At 32.4% G+C, this 21,841-nt stretch overlaps 1 protein-coding gene across 1 annotated transcript in view; it reads left to right on the plus strand.

The window, feature by feature from the left end:
• Positions 1 to 10,425: 10,425 nt before the first annotated feature.
• LOC135839489 (long-chain fatty acid transport protein 1-like) overlaps positions 10,426 to 21,841 on the plus strand; it is a 67,512-nt gene continuing 56,096 nt past the window's right edge. The window contains exon 1 of the mRNA XM_065355541.1: positions 10,426 to 10,911. Within this exon, the coding sequence (XP_065211613.1) occupies positions 10,867 to 10,911 (45 nt within the window). The 5' untranslated portion in view covers positions 10,426 to 10,866. The remainder of the gene's footprint in view (positions 10,912 to 21,841) is intronic.

The following is a 21,841-nucleotide window of genomic DNA, read 5'->3' on the forward strand; positions in this document are numbered from 1 at the left end:
GGGATACACATATTTGGATTTTTTTTTTGAATTTGTTATCAATTATGACTCAGTGAACAGTGACCGTACATATTGAGATTTTAGAATAAATTTTCGTATCAAGTTAGAATATGAAAAAATTTGTTCATTAGAGTGACCCCCCCCCCCCCCACATTAATAAAATTTTAGCTGCCTAAATTGATTTTTTGATTTTTGATGAATTTTCAAAAATACTCAAAAATACTGATTTTTAGCAATTCGTGTTTTTCGCCCTCAAACTTGGGTACTTGTTGAGTATAAAAATTATGAAATCAAACTAAATTCCATCATTTTCTTCGGCCGAATCCTCCTTCGAATTTTTAAAAATTTGCCACAAATTGAAAAATGAATTTGAGCACCTGAAATTTGAATGATTTAAGAGCATTTTTTAAAAACAAAATATGACCTAAAATAATACTTACAGTTATTCTCACTTTGGCTGTGTGTTTTGGAAAATTTAAAACCGGATCCTTAATTTGCTTTTTCGGAAAGCTGACATTTTTTTGAGTTACACGAGTCTTTATTCGGGGCACTCGGGTGGCTTATATTTTGGAGTTGTTTTTTTTTTCAAGCTTCCGCCTTATAAAACCCACATGTCAATTCTGCCTCTCAGAACTTATATCTGTCCAACACTTACTATTTCAATGTCCCTCCTTACATCAGCACAGACTGTCCCTACAAATAGATGAAAGATCCCTATTCATACCAGACGACCCTTCCGAAATTAAAAAATTCTTAGACCTAATTAAAAAACTTGACCTTACCAACTCGATTTAAATCTCATACGACGGGTGTAATAATCAAGTAATTACAAACACCCAAAAAAAAAAAAAAAAAAAAAAAAACTGGCTGGGTTTTATGATAAAATAGTTCCTTTTCTTTATACTTTTCCCCAAATTCCCCAAAAAAGTTATATCGAAAATCCTATTCACCTACGATCTTTCAATTTCTGCCTTGGAATTCTTTCAAATAATCCCCTTTTTGAGATGAAATCGACCCTGAGTAGAGCTTTTCAGAATTGTAATAAATCAAGAAAAATCAAATAAATCATAAAAGCATTAAAAACACTGTAAATCACTAAATTGGTGAAATTTTAGCGAAATTTGACGATTGTTAAATTGATACGAAATCACGAAAAAATGGATTAAAATCAATGTAATTGTCATAAATTGATGACATTTCTACAAATAAAAATTGACAAAAATTGACGAAAATTGCGTAAAAAATTACAAGCCAGTTGAAATTTTATTTTTAAAAAATCAATAAAATAGCTGAAAAATACCAAAAATATAGCAAAAGGGGCAGGGAAAAAGGTGCTGAAACTTGTTAAAAACATAAAGAACATGAGGGAAAGCACTAAAATGAATAAAAATTGATCAGTTAATGTTGACATTTTTTTTTTTTGAAATTTCACAAAAACTGATAAAAATTACTCAGAACGTTATAAAAAAAAAACTCTTTAAAATTGAGGAGTCGGCCTGCAAAGTGACCTAACTGCAAAAAATTGATTTCGAGATAAATGAGAAAAACGTGTCCTAGGAAAATGAAGTCACATTTTCGAAATCTGTTTTCGGGAATCGAAAAGGTCAACCCTCACTCACTTAATCACCTTTTCGTTTCTGAAAAATATGAACATGGGTTCGCTACAGGGTGCAACAAAAATGAAAAATGCTGCATTTAGGTCACTTTGCAGGCCACACATACGTTTTTTTTTTGTTTTTTAGTGATATGTACGCAATTTACTCCAGTTTTTCATTGCGTATGTTATTTTTTATGAAAGCAAAGATTTATTCATTCATTCAAGATTTTTTTATGTACAGGAAGCTGGGTAGCTAAAACTGGAGTTGTGGCTTATTCTCAACTAACGATTTTACCATTTCGAATTACTCTGGAGCCTCCAGTTCGATTTTCGATGTCTCCAAAATTTTTGAATTTCCTCAGAAGGGGTTAAAATTAATTTTGATTTCAACAAACAGTACCCTATGAAACACATTTTCGGAAAATCGTAAAAATAAGGTCACTTTGCAGGCCATGCTTTTAATTTTATCATTTTCAAGGGAGGGGGAAGGGGTGTTTCGAGTGAAACTGGATGAAGGTGATATATTCCTTTTGTAGGGCATGTCCTAAACTATCAGATAGCATTGCTATCTCAAAAATCATTTTTTTGCAGTTAGGTCACTTTGCAGGCCGACTCCTCAATTATATTTTAAAAAACAACAAAAAACTTCAAAATCACTGAAAATTCCTATAAAGTGCAAAAGTAGGTATTGTAATTTCTGTAAAATTTTATAACCGTTGGCAAAAATTATGTAAAAAATACTAAATTGTTCAAAATATTCATAAAACTCTATTTGACTTACAAAATTCAAACTTTTTCATACAGTTTATGTATGTACCGAGCGACGTTGGAATCTTAGGAAATGAAATTGTAGATATTAATGCAAAAGCAAAATCTGCCACTACCCTTTCTCCCCTGATATTCATCACAGCTGACGACCTCAAATCTATCTTCACCCAAAGCACACTTGAGAAACGGCGAAACTTTTGGTCCCTCCAAACCACAAACAAGCTCTTTCAACATAAAAAATCAGTCCATCCTTGGAAAAACCTCTCCCACTTGAACAGACTTGAAGAAATCATTATAACCAGATTGAGAATTGGCCACACAAAAATCATACACATGACACAATCACCTCTATGAAAAGGCCCCAAAACCCACATGTCAGTTCTGCCTGTCAGAACTTATATCTGTTCAACACTTACTATTTCACTGTCCCTTCATACATCAGCTTAGACTATCCCTACAAATAGATGAAAGATCCCTATTCATACCAGACGACCATTCCGAAATTAAAAAATTCTTAGACTCAATTAAAAAACTTGACCTTACCAACTCGATTTAAATCTCACACGACGGGTGTAATAATCAAGTAATTACAAACACCCCCCCCCCCCCCAAAAAAAAAAGAGAGAAATTACTGTAAAATTCCAAAAACTTGATGAGAATTGCATAAAAATTTAAAAACGCGTGTTAAATGATAAAAAAACACAAGAAAACATTAAAATCACTGAAAATTTCCAAAAATTGAATTTGGGAAATTTAATAAAAATTGCATAGAATGTGTTCAGAATGCATTTATATTAAATTGGGAAAAGAAAAAAAAAACAAAAGTTAAGTCTATTAAAATAAGCATATGATAATTTCCAAAAATTTGTTATGGTGCAATCTGCCTCCACCTGCTTGGTGATTATTCTTAGGGTTACCTTTTACGCGATGTGATTTATCTTTATTGGGTAATAAAAGGTACCGAGTACGTGGGAAAGTATTCAAACATTAGGGTGTGAAAGACATCTGTCAATCACCAAGGAGGCACGAGCTTCTGGCGATATGAGTGTCTCTTCACTTGGTTTCTGCAATCGGCCGTGGTAGGATCCTCGTTGAAGTATGTGGTCAGGGAGTAATCCGTATACGAAGACAGGCCTCGGCCTAAGTAGTATTATTTTTATAGTTAACCCACCACGCGTGCAGACTAAATTAAATTAAAGTCTAATCGTAATCGTCGCGTAATAATTACTATGGTGATAATCCGACGATTATACCTAATTTTGCGGTCTACTCGAGATGTACCTAGGCATTGAGAGGGATGCGTGCGTAACATGAGTCTCTTCAAAGTAAAGCAGCCACCGACAGCCACTATTATTGGGGTAGGCTACGGAAAAGAGGTGGTGAGATGGTCAGCAGTGTTAGGTAAGTGGGTACTTACATGGTGGTGTCTCCACTGTATTAATTATAGTTGTATCGTAATTAATAGATGAAGTCAATCGTCGTAAGGGATGGAGCAGAGATTCCTCACTTACGCATTATTCAACATATTTCGCTTACATGGTTGTTGTACATTGCGCAGCCAGTATGGTCTCAATTCCTTGTATAATTGGCATGAGTCACCTAGGAAAAGTACCTTAAGTACTATCCTATTTGTTTGGATAGAGCACATTCGTCGAAGTAATAACATATCTCAATATGTTATAAATGTAGCCAATGTAGTGAATATCTTCTCAAAATAAACCTTGTGTACATAAATGGTATTTAAATGTTGATTATTTATGTACTTGATGACTTAGAAATATAGTGATTACTCAACTAGACTCCCATCTGAGCTAGCTAGGAGTCGAATAAACGTCCCCCCTTAGGTGATATTTATGAGATGGACCATTAACCCAATCGTTATGAGAACTATTATCACAAGCTAATCCCTATCATTTCTAAGATAACAAATTTATGAAATTCATGTAAAATCTGGCAAAGATTGATGATAACTGCATAAAACATTGTAAAAAATTTGTTGAAGTCACACAAAGTAGAAAAAAAAATATTAAAATTATTGAAAATTGTTCAAAAAATGTTGAAATTTCTGTAACGAACAATTCAGCAAAAATCGTATAAAAAGTTTAAATACATGTCATGATGATGTATAAACACGTAAGCATTTAAATCAATGAAAGTCACTAAAACGTCGTGAAATTTCAGAAAAAATTTTATACAAAAGTGTTGAAAATACGTATGTTGACAAAACTCGGTGAAAAATGGAATTTGGTAAAACCATTGTTGGAAAATCGCTCTAATTGACATGAACATTCAAAAAAAGTATCATTCTGTAAATTACAAACAATTTACGAAATTTTGTGTAAAATTTTTTTTAAAAAATGGAAAAAATTACATAAAACGTGAGTAGTTGAAATTTGACAAAATTTCATTAAAATTTGGCAAATATTGCATTAAAAAATCTGTTGAAAACATGTTTAAATGATTGTAATATAAAAACACCAAAAAATAATTAAAATCTATAGAAGTTGACAATACTGAAGAAACTGTGGAGAAAATCGCATAGAAAATCATTGAAATGATTTTAAATTTAAAGCTTTAGGCCTAATTTTATAGTAAAATCGCTACAAAACAATACAAAATGGAAGGCTAGACTAAATTTCAGTAAAATTCAACAAAATTGAGTAAAAATTGAATAAATTATAAACGTTCTTGCAAAACTACATACAAAAAAGATGAAATTTTAACAAAATTCCGAATTTTTCATAATTTGAAATAAAAAACTCTCACGCATTGAGCGTGAGAAGACCGAATTTTCGTAAAATAAAAATCTTTTACGAAAGAATTGATTCATTTTTTTTTTTTTTGGAAACATTTGTACATCAATTGATCTATTTACAATCGAATCGAATCATTTACGAACGATTGGCGATTGAACAAATTATTTGATTTGTAGGTGAATCATTCGCGAACGAGTTGATCAATACTAAATCATTCGCGAACAAATTGATTCGTATAAGTGACTCGTTCGCGAACGAATCGATTCGTTTACTCAATTTTTGATCAATCATTTGCGGACGAATCGATTAATTTATTTATTAAATTTTTGTCGAATCTGAATCATTCACGAACGAATTGAATCATTTTTTGTGAATCATTCGCGAACGAATTGATTCATAAATTAAAGAATTGATCAATTCGATGGCGAATAGTTGCTTCAAAAAATTGATCAATGTGTTCATGGATGATTCACCAAAAATTGAACGTCGTATTACTCGTATTAGTATTTTGTAGGAGATTTCAAGTTTCATCGAAATCGGTTCAGCCGTTTTCTAGGTAATGAGTTTTTAAAAATGTTGAAAAAAATTTTGTCGCACGATGTTTTGGTTTTAGTTTTAGTTTCAGTCATTTGTTCGTTTCGGTTTCAGGTTTTAACCAGTTTCAGCTTTAGTTCCATTTATTTTTCCTTCAAATTCGTAATATTTTGGAAATTATTAGAAAAAATGAACTACTTACTTAAATTTCACTTTTGCTTTTTTCAGTTTCAGTTTCAATTTATTCATTTCGTTTTCAATTTAACTGTACAAGGCCAAAAGCCAAAAGGCATAAATGTACTAAATAAAGAATTGAAATTGAATTGAGAATTGAACTTTTAGTTCCAGTTTCAGTTTTCCATCAACGGAAAAATTGAAGTGGGTAAATAATTTTTGAAGATTTTTTCTTCTCAACTTTCACTTTTTCATTGTGTTGGAGGAAAATAAGTTTTGAAAAAATTGAACGAAAAATATTCACAAATATAAATAATAACCACTCCTCCTATCCACATGCTTTAGTAAAAAATGATGAACAAAATCAAAGGCTATTTTGGAACGTTTTGAAACCTTTGTAAAAATCCTCGATTATTCGTTTAGTCAGCTGAGAGCTTCGGTTATGGTCATGGCCTCAAGTAAAAAAAAAAAAAAAAAAAAAAAAAAAACGAAATTGAAAACTAAATGAATTACACGTTTCCTTATAAGGATCGATGTAAGCATGACTCAAAATTGAATCCTCTTCTCAGTACCTATTTGAATCATGGAAGATTTTACTTCGGAAATGGAACATCATTTCGGGAAAACCAATACGTATCAAATTACGATTCATGAGATGAGGAGGGAAAGGAGGAAGGATATTTTACACAGATTGATCACGAATGAGATACCTATACCGATAGAAAGGAAATACTATAATACTGCAGATACGTATACTAAATACTGGAGAAGAATTGAGGTGTTAATTGTAGATGTTTATGCGTAGCCTATCTTACAAACTATCTTCAAGTACTTGTGTTTGCATATAATTTACTTAACGCATGCACTATGTACCTAGAGCGTATGAGCTACACGTGTAAACCAGGGCCGTATTTACGTATAGGCAGTATAGGCAGCTGCCTAGGGCGGCAAATTTTAGGGGGCGGCAGATTTTTGCTTTAAAAAAATAATAAATCGTACGGATTTGGCAAAAAGTACCTAGGTACAGAAATGTACGGATCTCCTGATTTTTACCCTATAAAACATGCGAAAATGGACGTTTTTTCGTTTCTTGAACCCATTTTTAAAAAAAATTTTCGCTCTCGCTTCGCTCGAGCAGTAATTTTACCTTCCTTCTTCTAGAATTATCACATGCCACGAAAAGTTCTCAGATAATTACCTCTAATTTCCAGTTTTCATGCCTAAAAATTTGGTTTTGCCCGCAGACAAAATCAAGAAACGCCTTTTTTTAAAAGTTTTTTTAGCGTATGGAAGCGATGCGTATTTCATTTTTCATAAAAAATACGGATTTACGAGGGTTGTGTCAAATGTCTTGCACAACTCGCTCTAGCGGCCGAACTAATCAACCTAACGGGCTCGTTGTGTGCTCATTTTAATTTATTGACCTTCGATATAATCACAATTGCGCGCAATGCACTTTTCCCATCGTTTTGGTGAAGATTGAATGCCCGTCAATGACATGATCCCGGTTCAACTGGCGAATTCTCGCAACTTTCGCATGTTGAACCAGGATCATGTCATTGACGGGCATTCAATCTTCACCAAAACGATGGGAAAAGTGCATTGCGCGCAATTGTGATTATATCGAAGGTCAATAAATGTTTCCTAATGTATTGTAAACCGAATTATCAATAAATACTTTTTAAAAAAAAATTTTTTCAACTTTTTTCATCAAAAAAATTTCATCCGCGCCGAGGACCCGAGGTGAATGCGTGTTTTACCATTTTTCGTGATGACAAATTTACAAAAATTCAAAGTATGATACATCGTTCGAAAGCTGAAACTTCAGGCTTTAAAATGAGCACACAACGAGCCCGTTAGGTTGATTAGTTCGGCCACTAGAGCGAGTTGTGCATAACATTTGGCACAACCCTCGTAGAATAGATTTTTTGGCTACCAGCACTTTATACAAAATAATAATAAAATGAAGAGTGATATTCCAAAACTCGCTTTGTCCATTTTCATCAAAGTTGGGTTTTCAGTGGTACCTGGTAGATGAAGTATTAACTCACATTCCTACATCATCAACCTACCAAAATGAGGTGTTAAACTCACCTAAATAGCCAATTCAATAAAAATTTAACCCTTTCGGCTACGAGACAAACTGACGGATAAAATTCGAAGTGCTTTAAACTGAGTAAGGCCGGTTGCTGCCTAGAACTCAAATTTGCTGGAAATCGCACATTCAGAAAGTATTCATGTCACAAATGGCAATAAACCTTAAATTGAATATTTTTTGATTTATGACACCGAATATCATTATAAATCAAAATCAAGCCTTCTGAGGCATCTGATATTTCAAGATGAAAATATTGATAACAAGCATTTTTGAAAATAGAAAAAAAGATGAGCTAAAATAAAATAAGTTTGTGTAAAAAAAGAAATTTTTGAAGAAAAACAAGGCATACGACTTCAGATGGTTATTCAAACTGCAAATGTTTGAAGGTGATTGCTTGTGGGAGGATTAAAATTGATGGAAAAATCTTTGTGTTATAGAGAGCATTTTTCAAAATATTGAAAACCCATGTCACAATTCAACGCTAATTTTCAATGAAGTTCTGAAAAATATGTATCATTTTCATCTTCTGACACACAGATCTCTCTTGAGATAATTTGCTTGGGTGAGTAAGTTGCCTCAGGAGATGACTGGGTAAACTTTGGCAAGCATTTGAATTTTATGATGGATACTGTGTCATAAAGACTGCGCTGAATCAATTCATTATCTGTAAGATGACTTCTAAAAAGTAATTCCAGTAATTCCACAACATGACGTACGTATTTTATTTTTATTATCTCCTTATGACAAACAGATTGAGGGCTGTATTATGACACAGTACCTATCATAAAATTCAAATGCTCGCAAAAGTTCACCTAGTCATCTTCTGAGGTAACTTACTCACCCAAGCAAATCACCTCAAGAGAGATGTATGTGTCAGAAAATGAAAATGATGTCATACTTTTCAGGTTGAATTGTGACATGAGTTTTCAAAATTTAAAAAAATGCTCTCTATAACACAAAGATTTTTCCATCAATTTTAATCCTCCCACAAGCAATCACCTTCAAACATTTGCAGTTTGAATAACCATCTGAAGTCGTATGCCTTGTTTTTCTTCAAAAATTTCTTTTTTTACACAAACTTATTTTATTTTAGCTCATCTTTTTTTCTATTTTCAAAAATGCTTGTTATCAATATTTTCATCTTGAAATATCAGATGCCTCAGAAGGCTTGATTTTGATTTATAATGCTATTCGGTGTCATAAATCGAAAAATAGTCAATTTAAGGTTTATTGCCATTTGTGACATGAATACTTTCTGAATGTGTGATTTCCAGCAAATTTTGAGTTCTAAGCAGCAACCGGCCTTACTCAGTTTAAAGCACTTCTAATTTTATCCGTCAGTTTGTCTCGTAGCCGAAAGGGTTAAAAAAAAATAATGTTCCAAAACGCGCTTTGTCCATTTTTATTGACATTTTTTTCAGCAGTATTTAGTGTATGAAATGTATACCTACGCTCCTACATCATAAATCCACCCAAATAAAGTGCTAAACTCGCCTAAAAAGCCAATTTACCCGTTTAAAGGGAAACTGTTTTTCCTCTCTCCTGAAAAGTTGTGAAAATGGACAAAGCGAGTTTTGGAATATCACTCTTCAAATGCATTATTTCTGATGTTTAATTACTTATGTAGATATTGATATTGTGTATATCAGTTACGTTTTTAATATTTTGATTAAAAATTGAATTATGGGTGGGCATAAATTTTCACACAAACCAAAAAATTGAGGGGAGGGAAGGGCGGCGAATTTTTTCCTGCCTAGGGCGGCCTAATGTTAAATCCGGCCCTGGTGTAAACAGTATTTTTTCATTTACCTATACGTTGAAAGAATCGTCATTCTGACCAGTTGATGAAGTTGGAATATGGTCGAGATAAATCTCCATACCTACGTTGCGGTTATTATTACTTTTAACCCAAAACAGATTGATATTGGTGGTTATGATGTTTACGAAGGATAAGTAGGTACTTATTGGTATTCTATTACATAGTAACCGAGATCGATATGGGCTCGATGCTCAGTTATAATAGTACCTATAGAGGTACTCGAGTGTAAGGCCAAGTACAACTGTACTCACTCTGGCTCTTACAAATCGAAATAGGTACTGGATAGTGGATACTGAGAGACTTGACTGTACCTACACCTAGACGAAGGTAATTAAAGTGAGAATGAAATTTTCACCACGCAATCATTTCGATCAGACCGTGACACATACATACTCATAGAGCATCGTTTTTTTTCTCTCTTCCATTTTTTTTTTCAATTTGAAATTCTGCATACGTCGTAGTTACTATATCCTATGTATAGCAAAGCCGCGAACGTTGTACCATCTTACCTACTTTTACATTTGGATTTCCGGTATTAAGTTCAACTCTAGAGTGACGATGGCGGTGGCGGTGGTGGCGGAGGTTCTCTCATGTAGAATGCTTCAACACACGCTTTCGTCAATTCGGCCGTCGCCACCACTTTCAACTATGCCACAGTTTTTATCGAAACATCATTCGTTATCATTACTCGCAACAGCGACTGCATCATTTCGTATTTAAAAGTTTTGATTTTTTTTTTTTATAAAAATTTATTTTTACTAAACTGGCTAATTTAATTAACCAACGTTTGTTTCGTGTGATTTTTTTTTATGATCAAAATCGTATCGAGTTAATTTGGTAAATTTGCTATTGTGATTGTGTGATCGGTTCGAGTTGGAATTTATTCGCAACCTAGTTCGGTTTTATAAAGGCTTCGATCGAGTTCATTCGCACGTGTTTGAGTGTTTTTTTTTCCTGTGCACGCGCCTTTTTTCCGGCTATATTTAGATTTCGTTACTTATATTTGTTGGTGCGGTTTTCACAAGTGAAATAATTGTGTAATTGTGTATTGTGATCGTGTTTATAGTTCGTATTGGAGAAATGAAATAAATTTCCGAAGAATGTGTTTGGTCTTTATAAAATGACCGCTGAAAATGAGAAAAACCAGAATCTACATTCGACACAGGTTCGTTAACAAAGATTGCTGATTAATTTAGTGGGTAATTTTAATTATAGTCTGAAGGGAAAGGATGAAAGGAAGGAAAATTATTGAAGGAGAAAGGGTCAAAAACAGAAAAAATTCGCTCAAAATTGAGCTTTCCCCATTTTTTCTACTCAAATGTAATTTTTTTGATTTTTTCTTTTTAAAAAAACATTATTTTTGAAAAATTTTCCGCCAGACCCGAATTTTTTCTGATTCAAGATGAATTCTGTAGTCAATTTTGAAAGGATGAGCTTCCCCTTTGCTTTCTTTCGCTCTATTCGACCTTGGAAATAAAATTTAATGAGCTGTATGCATTGACAATGAAGTACCTACTCGTTCACTCGAGTGTGTTTTTTATTACTGACAATTGTGTTGATGACTTAATTTGTATGTAAATGGACAGGAAGATGGTGAATGTACTATTTGTTTACGTTTGTCAAGTGTCTATTTATACTTGAATATTTTCTTATAGGTACCTACCTATTTAAAGATTTGAGCTTTGATATGTATAGATCCTTGATCTGGATTCGAATTTTAGATTGACCTTGGATTTTTTCTTCTGAATTCAAATATTCTGGATTTGAAAATTTTTAATAGACCCGATAAAAATATTTATGCGTGAGAATGTCATGATCATGATCGAAGTTATGCTAAAACATATATCAACTTCGAATTTTCTGAACGTCGAACTACTTTTTATTTTATTGATGAGAAAAAGTTGTAAGAAAAAATCAATTTGTGCACTCGTCGTATTCAAAAGATTCTTTTCAGATGATTTTTAACCGGGGGGGGGGGGTTGCTGGAAATTAAGGTACTTCTGCTACATTTAGTAGAAGATTACTTGCAAAATTTTCAAATATGTAAGGTTGCATTTTGAGCCACCTCGAAAAAAACTCGAAACATTTTGCAGAGGATTTTTTAAAAAAAATTCATCTCATCTTCACCTCTTTTTTGTGGTACCTTTGTTTCCTCTCAATTTTTTTCTTATCATGGTGGGAAAATTGTTGAACAAGCAATTAATCAAAGTTGAGCATTCCAAGTTCGATAATATTGCAAAAATGGTATTTTAACTTAGATTCTGTTTAATTTTTTCAACTTTAGCTCAAAAATTTCATGTTCTACATTTTCACCGCTCTTAAATTTTTTCCACCAAAGTCTCTGAGTTCTCAAAATCGTTTTTTTGTGATAGAAGAAAAATACAAAAAATTCAATTTTCAGCCAAGACAGTCATTTTGAATCGAACGTTTCAAATTCCGCTCAAAATATTTCAAAAACAAATCTTTTCAGAAGAAGATGATACATTTTTGTGCATCTTCATGTCTTTAATTGATGGGGCTTTTATGGGTCCTTCTGTGTTTGTGAGGGGGGAGGAAGGAAGGAGGCATGATGAAAAAATTGCACCACAACCAATTTATTTTGAACTCGCTAAAGCCAATCTAAGAGATATTTTGAAATTGAATTTTGTTGAATTTCTTGACTCGAGCTCAAAATTTTATGCTCCGTTCTTCTGAAGTAGGTATAGTTTTGTTTCTTATTTCAATTTTTTTCGCTGGTCTCCGAGTTCTTTCAGTTTTCCTCAAAAATTGTGTGTGTTTTTGGGATCAAAAAAATTGGAAAATTGGGGGAAAAAATCATTACTAAGCTCAGTACTTTTACTTACAATTGGTTTGAGTCTTAGTTTCCAAAATTTAGCGGAGGGGAGGGGTGTCTTACGGACGTAGAACTTTTATCCAGTTGCATTCAGCATAGGAAAAATTGGCCAAAAAATTCTATTGTGAGTAAAAACTAAAGTTACCTGTAATATCGGTCGTAATTTACATTTTTTGCTCTTCCAATAATTTTCTTTCAATTTTCCTCTAATACATTTTTACCTTGTACCTATCTTATTAGATAAATAGGTATCTACTTACTTAATTCTGAGTACTACTTGTGAATAATTATTATAAACAGTTTATCTGGCTTATACGATGTAACCATTGAATTAATTACCCAGATATTCGTGTACAAGTACTCGCGTACTTACTAAATGAATATAAAAGAATGCTTAATCACACAATACCTGCATCGAATTTGAATCGATGTAGAAAAAAATACTTATATTTGCGTTAGAAAAGCAGCGTAATTTTCCTAGAATAACACAACTGGTAAATTCTGTTTTGGAAATTACCAAAGAAGTAATTACGAAAATTTGACGTTATTATTAATCAACGTGGACTAGGTACCTTTCAACATGAAATTTGAGAATCGTTGATTGTTTTTAATTGGATTTTTTTTTCGACGATTAAATTCTGATTATGAATTGAACGTAATCGTAAATCATTTCCGATGTAGGTAATAACACTTCATATGGGCAATTTTTGACTATTTTACGAAAAATTGATGCTTTTTGACATTCCCCCCCCCCCGAATTGACACTTTTTGACTAGAGAAAGTTTGGCAAATGAACCAGAATTGTGTGAAAAAATTTGGCAAAAAACCAGGACTTTTTGTTTGGCAATTTTGAAACAAAAAGAAGTCTTCGTAAACGCGAAAATCATTTTTTTTAATGTTTGGGCTGAGTAGGGGGTACAAAAAGCTATGAACTTATAACTTTTGAGAATTGGCGTACCTCCAAAGAATAAGTGACCAAAAAAGGCTTGCTTATCTCACAGAGAAATCTGCAGTGCCAACGTCTTATTTTATTCAATGAAAATTAGAATATTATGTTTTTTTTTCCTTCTTCAAAAAATGTAATTTTCCTAGAAAATCTTCATTTTTTTTCCAACAGCTCATTGTTGCCAAAATAGACATTTACGTATTTGCCAAAAATTGAGATTTATCTCCAAAATAGTCAAATAATTGCCAAAAGAAATCATTTTTTTAAACAATGTTCATTTTTTGCCAAAATTGTTATTTTTTTTTTGTCAAAAATAGTCATTTTTAGCCAAAATTGTCACTTTTTGTCAAATGAAATCATTTTTCTAAAAAATGATCATTTTTTGCCAAAATGACCACTCCTCTACCCCAAATTGTCATTTTCCTCCAAAAATGATCATTTTGAGCCAAAATTGTGGTGAAAAAGTGTACAAAACTCGTTATTTGATGAAGAAATAGACTGATGTTTCGATAAAAACAATATACCAAGTCTTGATGTAAATCCTGGGTCATTCCACGTCAATTAGACCAAGAAATGGTAGGGGGTTCGGCGATTTTTTTGAAATTTTTCCGCAAATCGCAGCCCTCTAGCCCATTTTTAAAGGCAGCCAGGGGGTGTCAAAGTTTTCAGTGAACCTAAAATATCATCCATTTCAGCAGTGAATTACTCGATAACCGCGATACCTACCAAAATGGAACATTTTACCATAGTTAGATGTTTTGATAGGCTTTTTGATGATATAAAAATCAGTGTTGCCACTTTTCTTGGTACAAAAAATTAGCTCAAAAAGTTTTGAAACGTAGTTTTCATATCGTTCCGACTCTCAAAAATTCTGAAAAAAATATATTATGGACAACTTTTCATGTTGAACAACATATTAAAAAATTGAGATGGTAACATGTTGCAAAGTTGATTTAAAAAAATTGAAAGTTTGCTAAAAAATGCGATTTTTTGATTTAAAACATGAAAAAAAGTTTTGATAGATGAAGTTGATATAGTCAAATCTAGCCGAAATGCCATATTGATATAGGTCAGAATTCCTTCCTATAGTGGTGAGATTTTTCCATATAAACTTCAGCAGACTGATATATGCAGTTATTATGTAGTGACGAGAGAAATATATTCTAACACCAAAACAAATTAGGTAAGATCATTTTATTAAAACGTAATTTACAAAGACAGCATCTAATCTTTTATCAAACATTAATGGTCGCCTAAGAGCCGTTTTAAGGCAGAGATAGAACATTTTTACCTCAAAGTACCATAAAGTAACACTTGTGTACAACTAAATTATCGATAACAAATATAACTTTGATGAGTAAAAATAAGTTGAGCCAAAGAGAACAAGATGTAATGTAGTCTAACTCCATTTGAAAGATATTTAAATAAGTTAATTGACCAAGTACCCATGCCCTCATGCTATGGTATACTTGCCCATCTACTCTAATTAATCACTATTGTTAAATTAATTAGATATGAGTAAGTTATTTCAAACTTACTTACCAAACTATACAAGTTTTCCATCTCTATCTGGGGCCTTACTAATACCAAATGCATCGATGGAACTTAACTAAAAGAGGTGCACTTTAATTCTTTGCACAGTGTACCTGACTGGTTCAGGGTACATTGCCAAAAAGATACAAATTAATGATCATCGAATCCATGACCAAATTAACAATGAATTAACCACTGACCAGAGTGGCGTAAATTAAAAGGGTAGACCATGATTTTCATCATCACTACTGTGAATAATTTCTACTCTCGGGTAAGAAATTATATGATAAAATCACACCGATACAGACGTTTGCGACAAGGTACCTATCTACTGCAGGTTCAGGAGCCAAGTGCTTTTTGGCGCTAAAACAATTCAATTTATAGAAAAAAGGGTGAAATAGGATCCTCCTCCTGATCATGTGGTAAAAAGGGGTAGGAAATGCTCGCGGCATCGGTATATTTCAAAGGGATTCCGCGACCTGCCAAAAAGCGAGCATTCTTTACAATAAATTTTGATAAATAATGATCTTATTTTCCTATCTCGAGCCATAAATGTCGCGGGGGCTGTCAACCCTTGTCTAATAAAGAACTCAACTAAATGAGAAGGGTTGACCGCCTGTGACATCATTTGCATGAATACAGAGTTTTGTACATTTCTAACTCACTAAATAGTTAACACGTTTCCTATAGACACTGGACCTGCGGAGTAAGACAACCAACTGCAGGCCAAGGGGAATGGAAACGGTAAAGAAAGTTTGTGTAGGGATAATTTATCCCGCTGAGTGCTCTTGGCTGCGCTGTACTTCAATCCGCAGGCAACGGGGGAAAGGGACGGTAGTGAGTTTTGTGTAGAGCCAATTTCTCCCACTGAGTGCTCTTGGCTGCGCTGTATTTTGCATGTAGTTTGTTCAAGAAATCGACAGCAGCGCAGCCAAGAGCACGCAGCCAAGAGCACTCAGCGGGAGAAATTGGCTCTACACAGATTTTTTTGGCAAGATGGCTGCCAGTTGGTTGTCTTACTCCGCAGGTCCAGTGTCTATAACGTTTCCCTATAATATAATGAGTAGGTATAATTTGCATCCCTATAGCTGATACCTATCATAGGAATCACCTAAGCCGATGCGGGCCATCTACACTATGTCAAAGTTGACCCATTTGACCCCTGTTTTTACGTATCTGTTGAAAAAGTTGAAAAACCCCTTTCACTCGATGAAATGAACTCATCACAAAAAAATCAAAATTCGAAAAGATTCAAAAAATGAACAAATTTTTATTTTGTTGTTGTGAGTGTAATTTTCATCAAATTTTACATGAAATACGTCAGAAAGAGGTCAAAATAAGACAACTGAATAAATTTAAACTTTTTTTGATGTTTGAAATTGAAAATTGAATTTTTTTGAATTTTGATTTTTTTGTGATGACTTCATTTTATTGAGTGAAAGGATTTTTCCAACTTTTTCAACAGATACGTATAAAAATAGGCGTCAAATGGGCTAACTTCACCTATCAAAACTTTTTTTCATGTTTCAAATCAAAAAATCGCATTTTTTCGCAAATTTTCAATTTTTTAAAATCAACTTTGCAACATGTTACCATCCCAATTTTTTAATATGTTGTTCAACATAAAAAATTGTCCATAATATATTTTTTCAGAATTTTTGAGAGTCGGAACGGTATAAAAACTACGTTTCGAAACTTTTTGAGCTAATTTTTTGTACAAAAAAAAGTGGCAACACTGATTTTTATGGTATCATCAAAAAGCCTTTCAAAATCTCTAACTATGGGAAAATGTTCCATTTTGGCAGGTATCGCGGTTATCGAGTAATTCACTGCTGAAATGGGTGATATTTCAGGTTCACTGAAAACTTTGACACCCCCTGGCTGCCTTTAAAAATGAGCTGCAGGGCTGCGATTTGCGCCATCGGCCATCCCTTCGGAAGGTCTTTCCACAGGAAAAATCTCAAAAAAATCGCCGAACCCCCCTACCACTTCTTGGTCCAATTGACGTGGAATGACCCTACTATTCAAAAAATCAGAAGCATTTTTTTGTGCACTTCTAGAATTTTCTGGGTGTTAAGGGTTGAACACCTTTTCAGTTTATTAAAATATCCATCCTGATTGTTCAAAGTCAAGAAACTTCGAAGAATTGTAGGTATGTTTTGAACTATACAACATCAGTGGAAAAATAATAAAAATGGAATGGTATGTCGTTGAACTGACAATTTTATGCTGAAGAGTCAAATTGAACGTAATTTTCTACATTAATTGCCCAATGGGAAGGGAAGAGGAAGGAGGTGGGTGCGATTTGCACTCAGGTATTTTTGTTCTAATGACTCGACTTCTCGCAAGTATACATACGTAGAAATATTAAAGTAGGATTTCACTGTTCTAAATAAACAGGTAGGTAGATGCTCTGGTGGTTAAAAATAATCGTAGTTCGTAGATATATTATATTTTTGCTACAGAGTAAAATGAGCATATTTACTTAATTCAATCTTATAATGAGTTCTACGAAGTGTTGATGATTTTTTTATCGCCCTGATAATGGAATATCACGCCGGGCACTTGTTCTATTTTCTTAACATTGTCCAGCAGACGATACAAGAATGTACTGTTATTACACTCATGGCGTATAAACTTACAGACCTATATGTACATAGAGCACTTTCAGTTTCATCAGTGACATAGTTTAAGAGATGCAACCTGAATATTATACTCTACCTACCTACTCGCGGTACTACCTACTTATCGCTTCTTTATTTTTTTTATTGCGAATATACATCTACCGAGTTCTACACAGATGTGTTGTTGGATGGAAGTAGGAATCATATTATAGGGTATCGATCCACACACAGAGAGAAAGAGAGGAAAAAAATCCCAACACAATTTCACATTCAAATACAAGTTGTCGAGATTATTGCGTTAAAATTAAAGGAGAAAACCTGCTCTGGCTGTAAGCTTACTCGTATACCTATGGTTGATGCACGGTGCGGGGTTTGGTATGGCATTTATATTGGATAACGTGTCACCAAAAAAAAAAAAAAAAAATGTCTAAATCAAGTGTAGGTACCTATCTACTGTATGAGAACCTACCTACGTATGCAGTGAGTACGTAAAAAAACACACAAAGTCAGCATCCAGTATTTTATATGTTTTATTATTGCTGTAGGTAATATGGGCTATGTTACACTTACTCGTACCTATAGTGATCGTTCAAAGCCAATATGGAAGCTGGCAAGTTCATTTGTTCAACCTGTTCTCATTATAAGTAGTATAGGTACCCATAATGTGTACCTTATTGTTTTAATTGTTGCCGATAAATTCGTAAATTATGTAGACATGTACCTACGTAGTATAGGTAGAGGTACTACATGGGAAATGAAAATGAATGAGTTTGGACATGTAACTGGTAAAATTTTAAAATTACAGTGACAACAATTTGAAGGCTTTCGTACGAAAATATTTCAAGTTCTTGACTGATATGTGTGATATTTACCGCGTGCCATGTACTTCTACATTTATACCTATAGGTACCCCTGTCCATGTCCAGCATTGTTTTCCTTTTTCATAAGTACCTATACCTACTTGTAAATGTGTTCGATGTGTTTCGACATCTCGAGCTCTCAGAGTTGATTGTATTTCTGGTTTTGATGGAATGTTCTCATGTTTTTTGGTTCGTATACTTACTAGCGATGGTGGTCGTTTCAAATGGAGTTTTGTTGCAGTGTTGCTCACTCAAAATTTTCCTTGGTTACTATTTGGTGAAGTGAGGGTGAGAAAAGAAAAAGATGCCAAAATTTGCCAAATTGATTGAAAAATTGGTATAAAATTTTCCATTCGAAGTTTAGAGTCGAAGCTCATTTTTTTTACCATATGAATGCTATTTTGTAATACTTAATTATGAATCAGGTGGCACCTACGCAGTTGAATATATTTCCTCATTCAAAAAACATTTTTCGTTTTATTTTTATTTTATTATTTTTAAAAATTAAATTCAAAATAAAGATTTTGTATAAATTTTTTGTACCTACTGAACTAGTCAATTTCAAATTTTCTCTAATTTTCCAAGCAGGTAGCTACAAAAAAATAATTAAGCTATTGAAAATTTAACTGATGGAACCCAATTTTTCAAAAGTTTACTAATTTGAGTAGGTACCTCTACCTACTCGTATTTTACGTGAGGTCGAACTTGTCCTTGGAGAGACCATCTTTGTTTTTCTTCTAATATACCTAATAATATTATGTTTTTCGACACAACAGGATTTCTAAATTTGGAAATTTCTCCAAAGGTCGTTGACCTTATAAAAGTCATTTTACATTCATTTTCGAAAATTTGAATGTGTTTTAAAGGGAACTAGTGAACTAATCAAAGCCTATCTGCAACATGTGTGTTGCTTTCGCCACAATTTTGGAAGTGGGCAGTGACATTTTAGCGAAATTCGTTGAAATTCAGTGAAAATTTCACAAAATATCGTCAAAACCTTTGAAAATTGATGTAAAAACACTTTTAGAAAAAAACGTAATTGCATATTTCAAATTACCAAAATTTAACGAAATTCCAGTAAAGTCCTACAAAAGTGAGCCAAAATTACACAACATGTGTAGTTGAAAATTTATCAAGATGGTGTGAAAACATGAAAATATTATCAAAAACAATTTAAATCGTCGAAAATTTGCATGAAACATCGTGGAAACGTGAAAAAGAAATTAGAACAGAAAAAAAAACAAAAAAAAGTAATAATCACTAAAAAATTTCAAAAATTGATGAAATTAACGTTTTATGAAATTTTATTAATTTTTGGAAATTTTTAGTAATTTTATGTTCAAATGGCAAAAAAATACAAAAAAAAAACATTGAAATCATTAAAAATTACTAGAAGTTGATAATTTTGTCTAAATTCAGTACACGAATAGATGAAAACATTAAATAAAAGATTGAAAAATACGAAAAACTGATGAATGAAATTTGTACAAAATTTGGCAAAAAAATTTGCAGATGTCTGTTGAAAAATTAGGAAAATTAGATTAATCCAATTTTAGAAACATCAAAATCATGTTAAATTGCTAAAAATTTGTAAAATTCTAGTGAAACTTATCAAAATACAAATATAGTGAAAATGGCATGAAATGGGGTTAAAAACCTACTAAAACGATATAAAAACTCAAAAATATAACTCGTATGAAAATAATAACAAAAACTGATGCCCAAAGTTTCATCGAAAATGCCATAAAACGTTGTTGAAATATTCTGAAATGATGTGAAAATTCATTGAAAAGTATAAAAATCATTTAAAACTACCAAAAACCAATCAAATTTCATCAAAATTTGGAAAAATTTACAAAAAAATTAATAAACACGTTGAAAATAACACAAAAAAAAACTTGAAAAGCGTTAAAATCAATGAAAATGACCAAAAAATGATGTGAAAATATTTTTAAAACGAACGATCTAAAAATACACCCAAAAAAAAGCAATAAAATCATGAAAAATACCTAATTAAAAACTTATGATTTTTGATCAGTTTGACCACTTTTTGAAAAATAAACTGCAGAAAATTTAGTCGAAATGTTTTTCAAATGACATTAATTTACAACATTTTTTGCTGGATATAGACCAGGCTTACCATTTTCAATGATCTTTAATTAACATGTCACCATTTTTTATACAAATTTATTCTGAAATTTCATCATTTTTTGAAACTTTGAACGATTTTAATACGTTTGAAGTGTTTTAATGTTTTTTAAACATTTTTTCGCGATGTTCTACGCAATTTTTGCTTAATTAAGTACCTAAGTATTGCTAAATTTTTCTGAAGTTTCATTGATTTTTTTTTGTAATTTTAATTTATTTTGTTTTTTATTTCTTTTAGTAATTTTCAACAAGTTTTGAAAACGTTCTAAACCATTTTTTGCAAATTCTGCTAGCTTTTGATAAAATTTCTGGATTTTTGTTGGTTTTAAACGATTTTAATGCTATTAAAAATGGTTTTGACATTTTAATATGTTTAACGACGTTCTACGTAATTTTATGTTCAGTAGGTTTTGCTCGAATCTCATTAATTATTAGTGATGCAATTGCGAGGAAATTTTGTCAAAAATTTAGCATAAACTGCCTAAACAATGGCTGAGAAGACCTATTGAAAGTACAGAAAAAGAATAAAAAAGCTTTAATATTGTCTGAAGTCATCATGAGAAAATCATTCTATGATGCATTTCATTCAAGTCAAATCAATTGAATTGCATAAACGAAGAATTTTTGGAACCTACGTAATTAAACTTTCAGTTTTCCAAATTGATTTATTGAAAATTCAAAATTGACGAGTTTTCAAAATTAACTAATTTTTTTAATGAAAATATAAAACACACTTGATCCACTAAAAAAGTAATACTTATCGACCTCTTCAAAACCAAATATTCCTATTTTCAAGCCTCCAGTGCAATTTTTGACTTTTCCATGAATTTTTGAATTTTTTCAAAAAGCGGGGAGATTAATTTGGGTTGCTAAGAATCGAAAGATCTCTAGAATTCCATTTTTAGCATCTACAGATCATCTACTTCCTCTTCTGAAAAGAATCGAAAATCCTGCAGGAGAAATCGAAATTTGCGTTGGAAGCTCCAGAATAACTGGAGATGCTGAAATTTGAATGCGAGTGGTTGAATTTTGTTGAACCACCATCACTCGTGCTATTTTCAAAAACTTCTCCACAAACAGAAAATTTTTGGATTTTTTTGGCTTTCTGTGAAAATAGACATTGTTGCATTGTTGGAAGTTTCAAAATGACT

This window comes from Planococcus citri, chromosome 3 (assembly GCF_950023065.1).
Source record: "Planococcus citri chromosome 3, ihPlaCitr1.1, whole genome shotgun sequence".
NCBI classification, from domain to species: Eukaryota; Metazoa; Arthropoda; class Insecta; order Hemiptera; family Pseudococcidae; genus Planococcus; species Planococcus citri.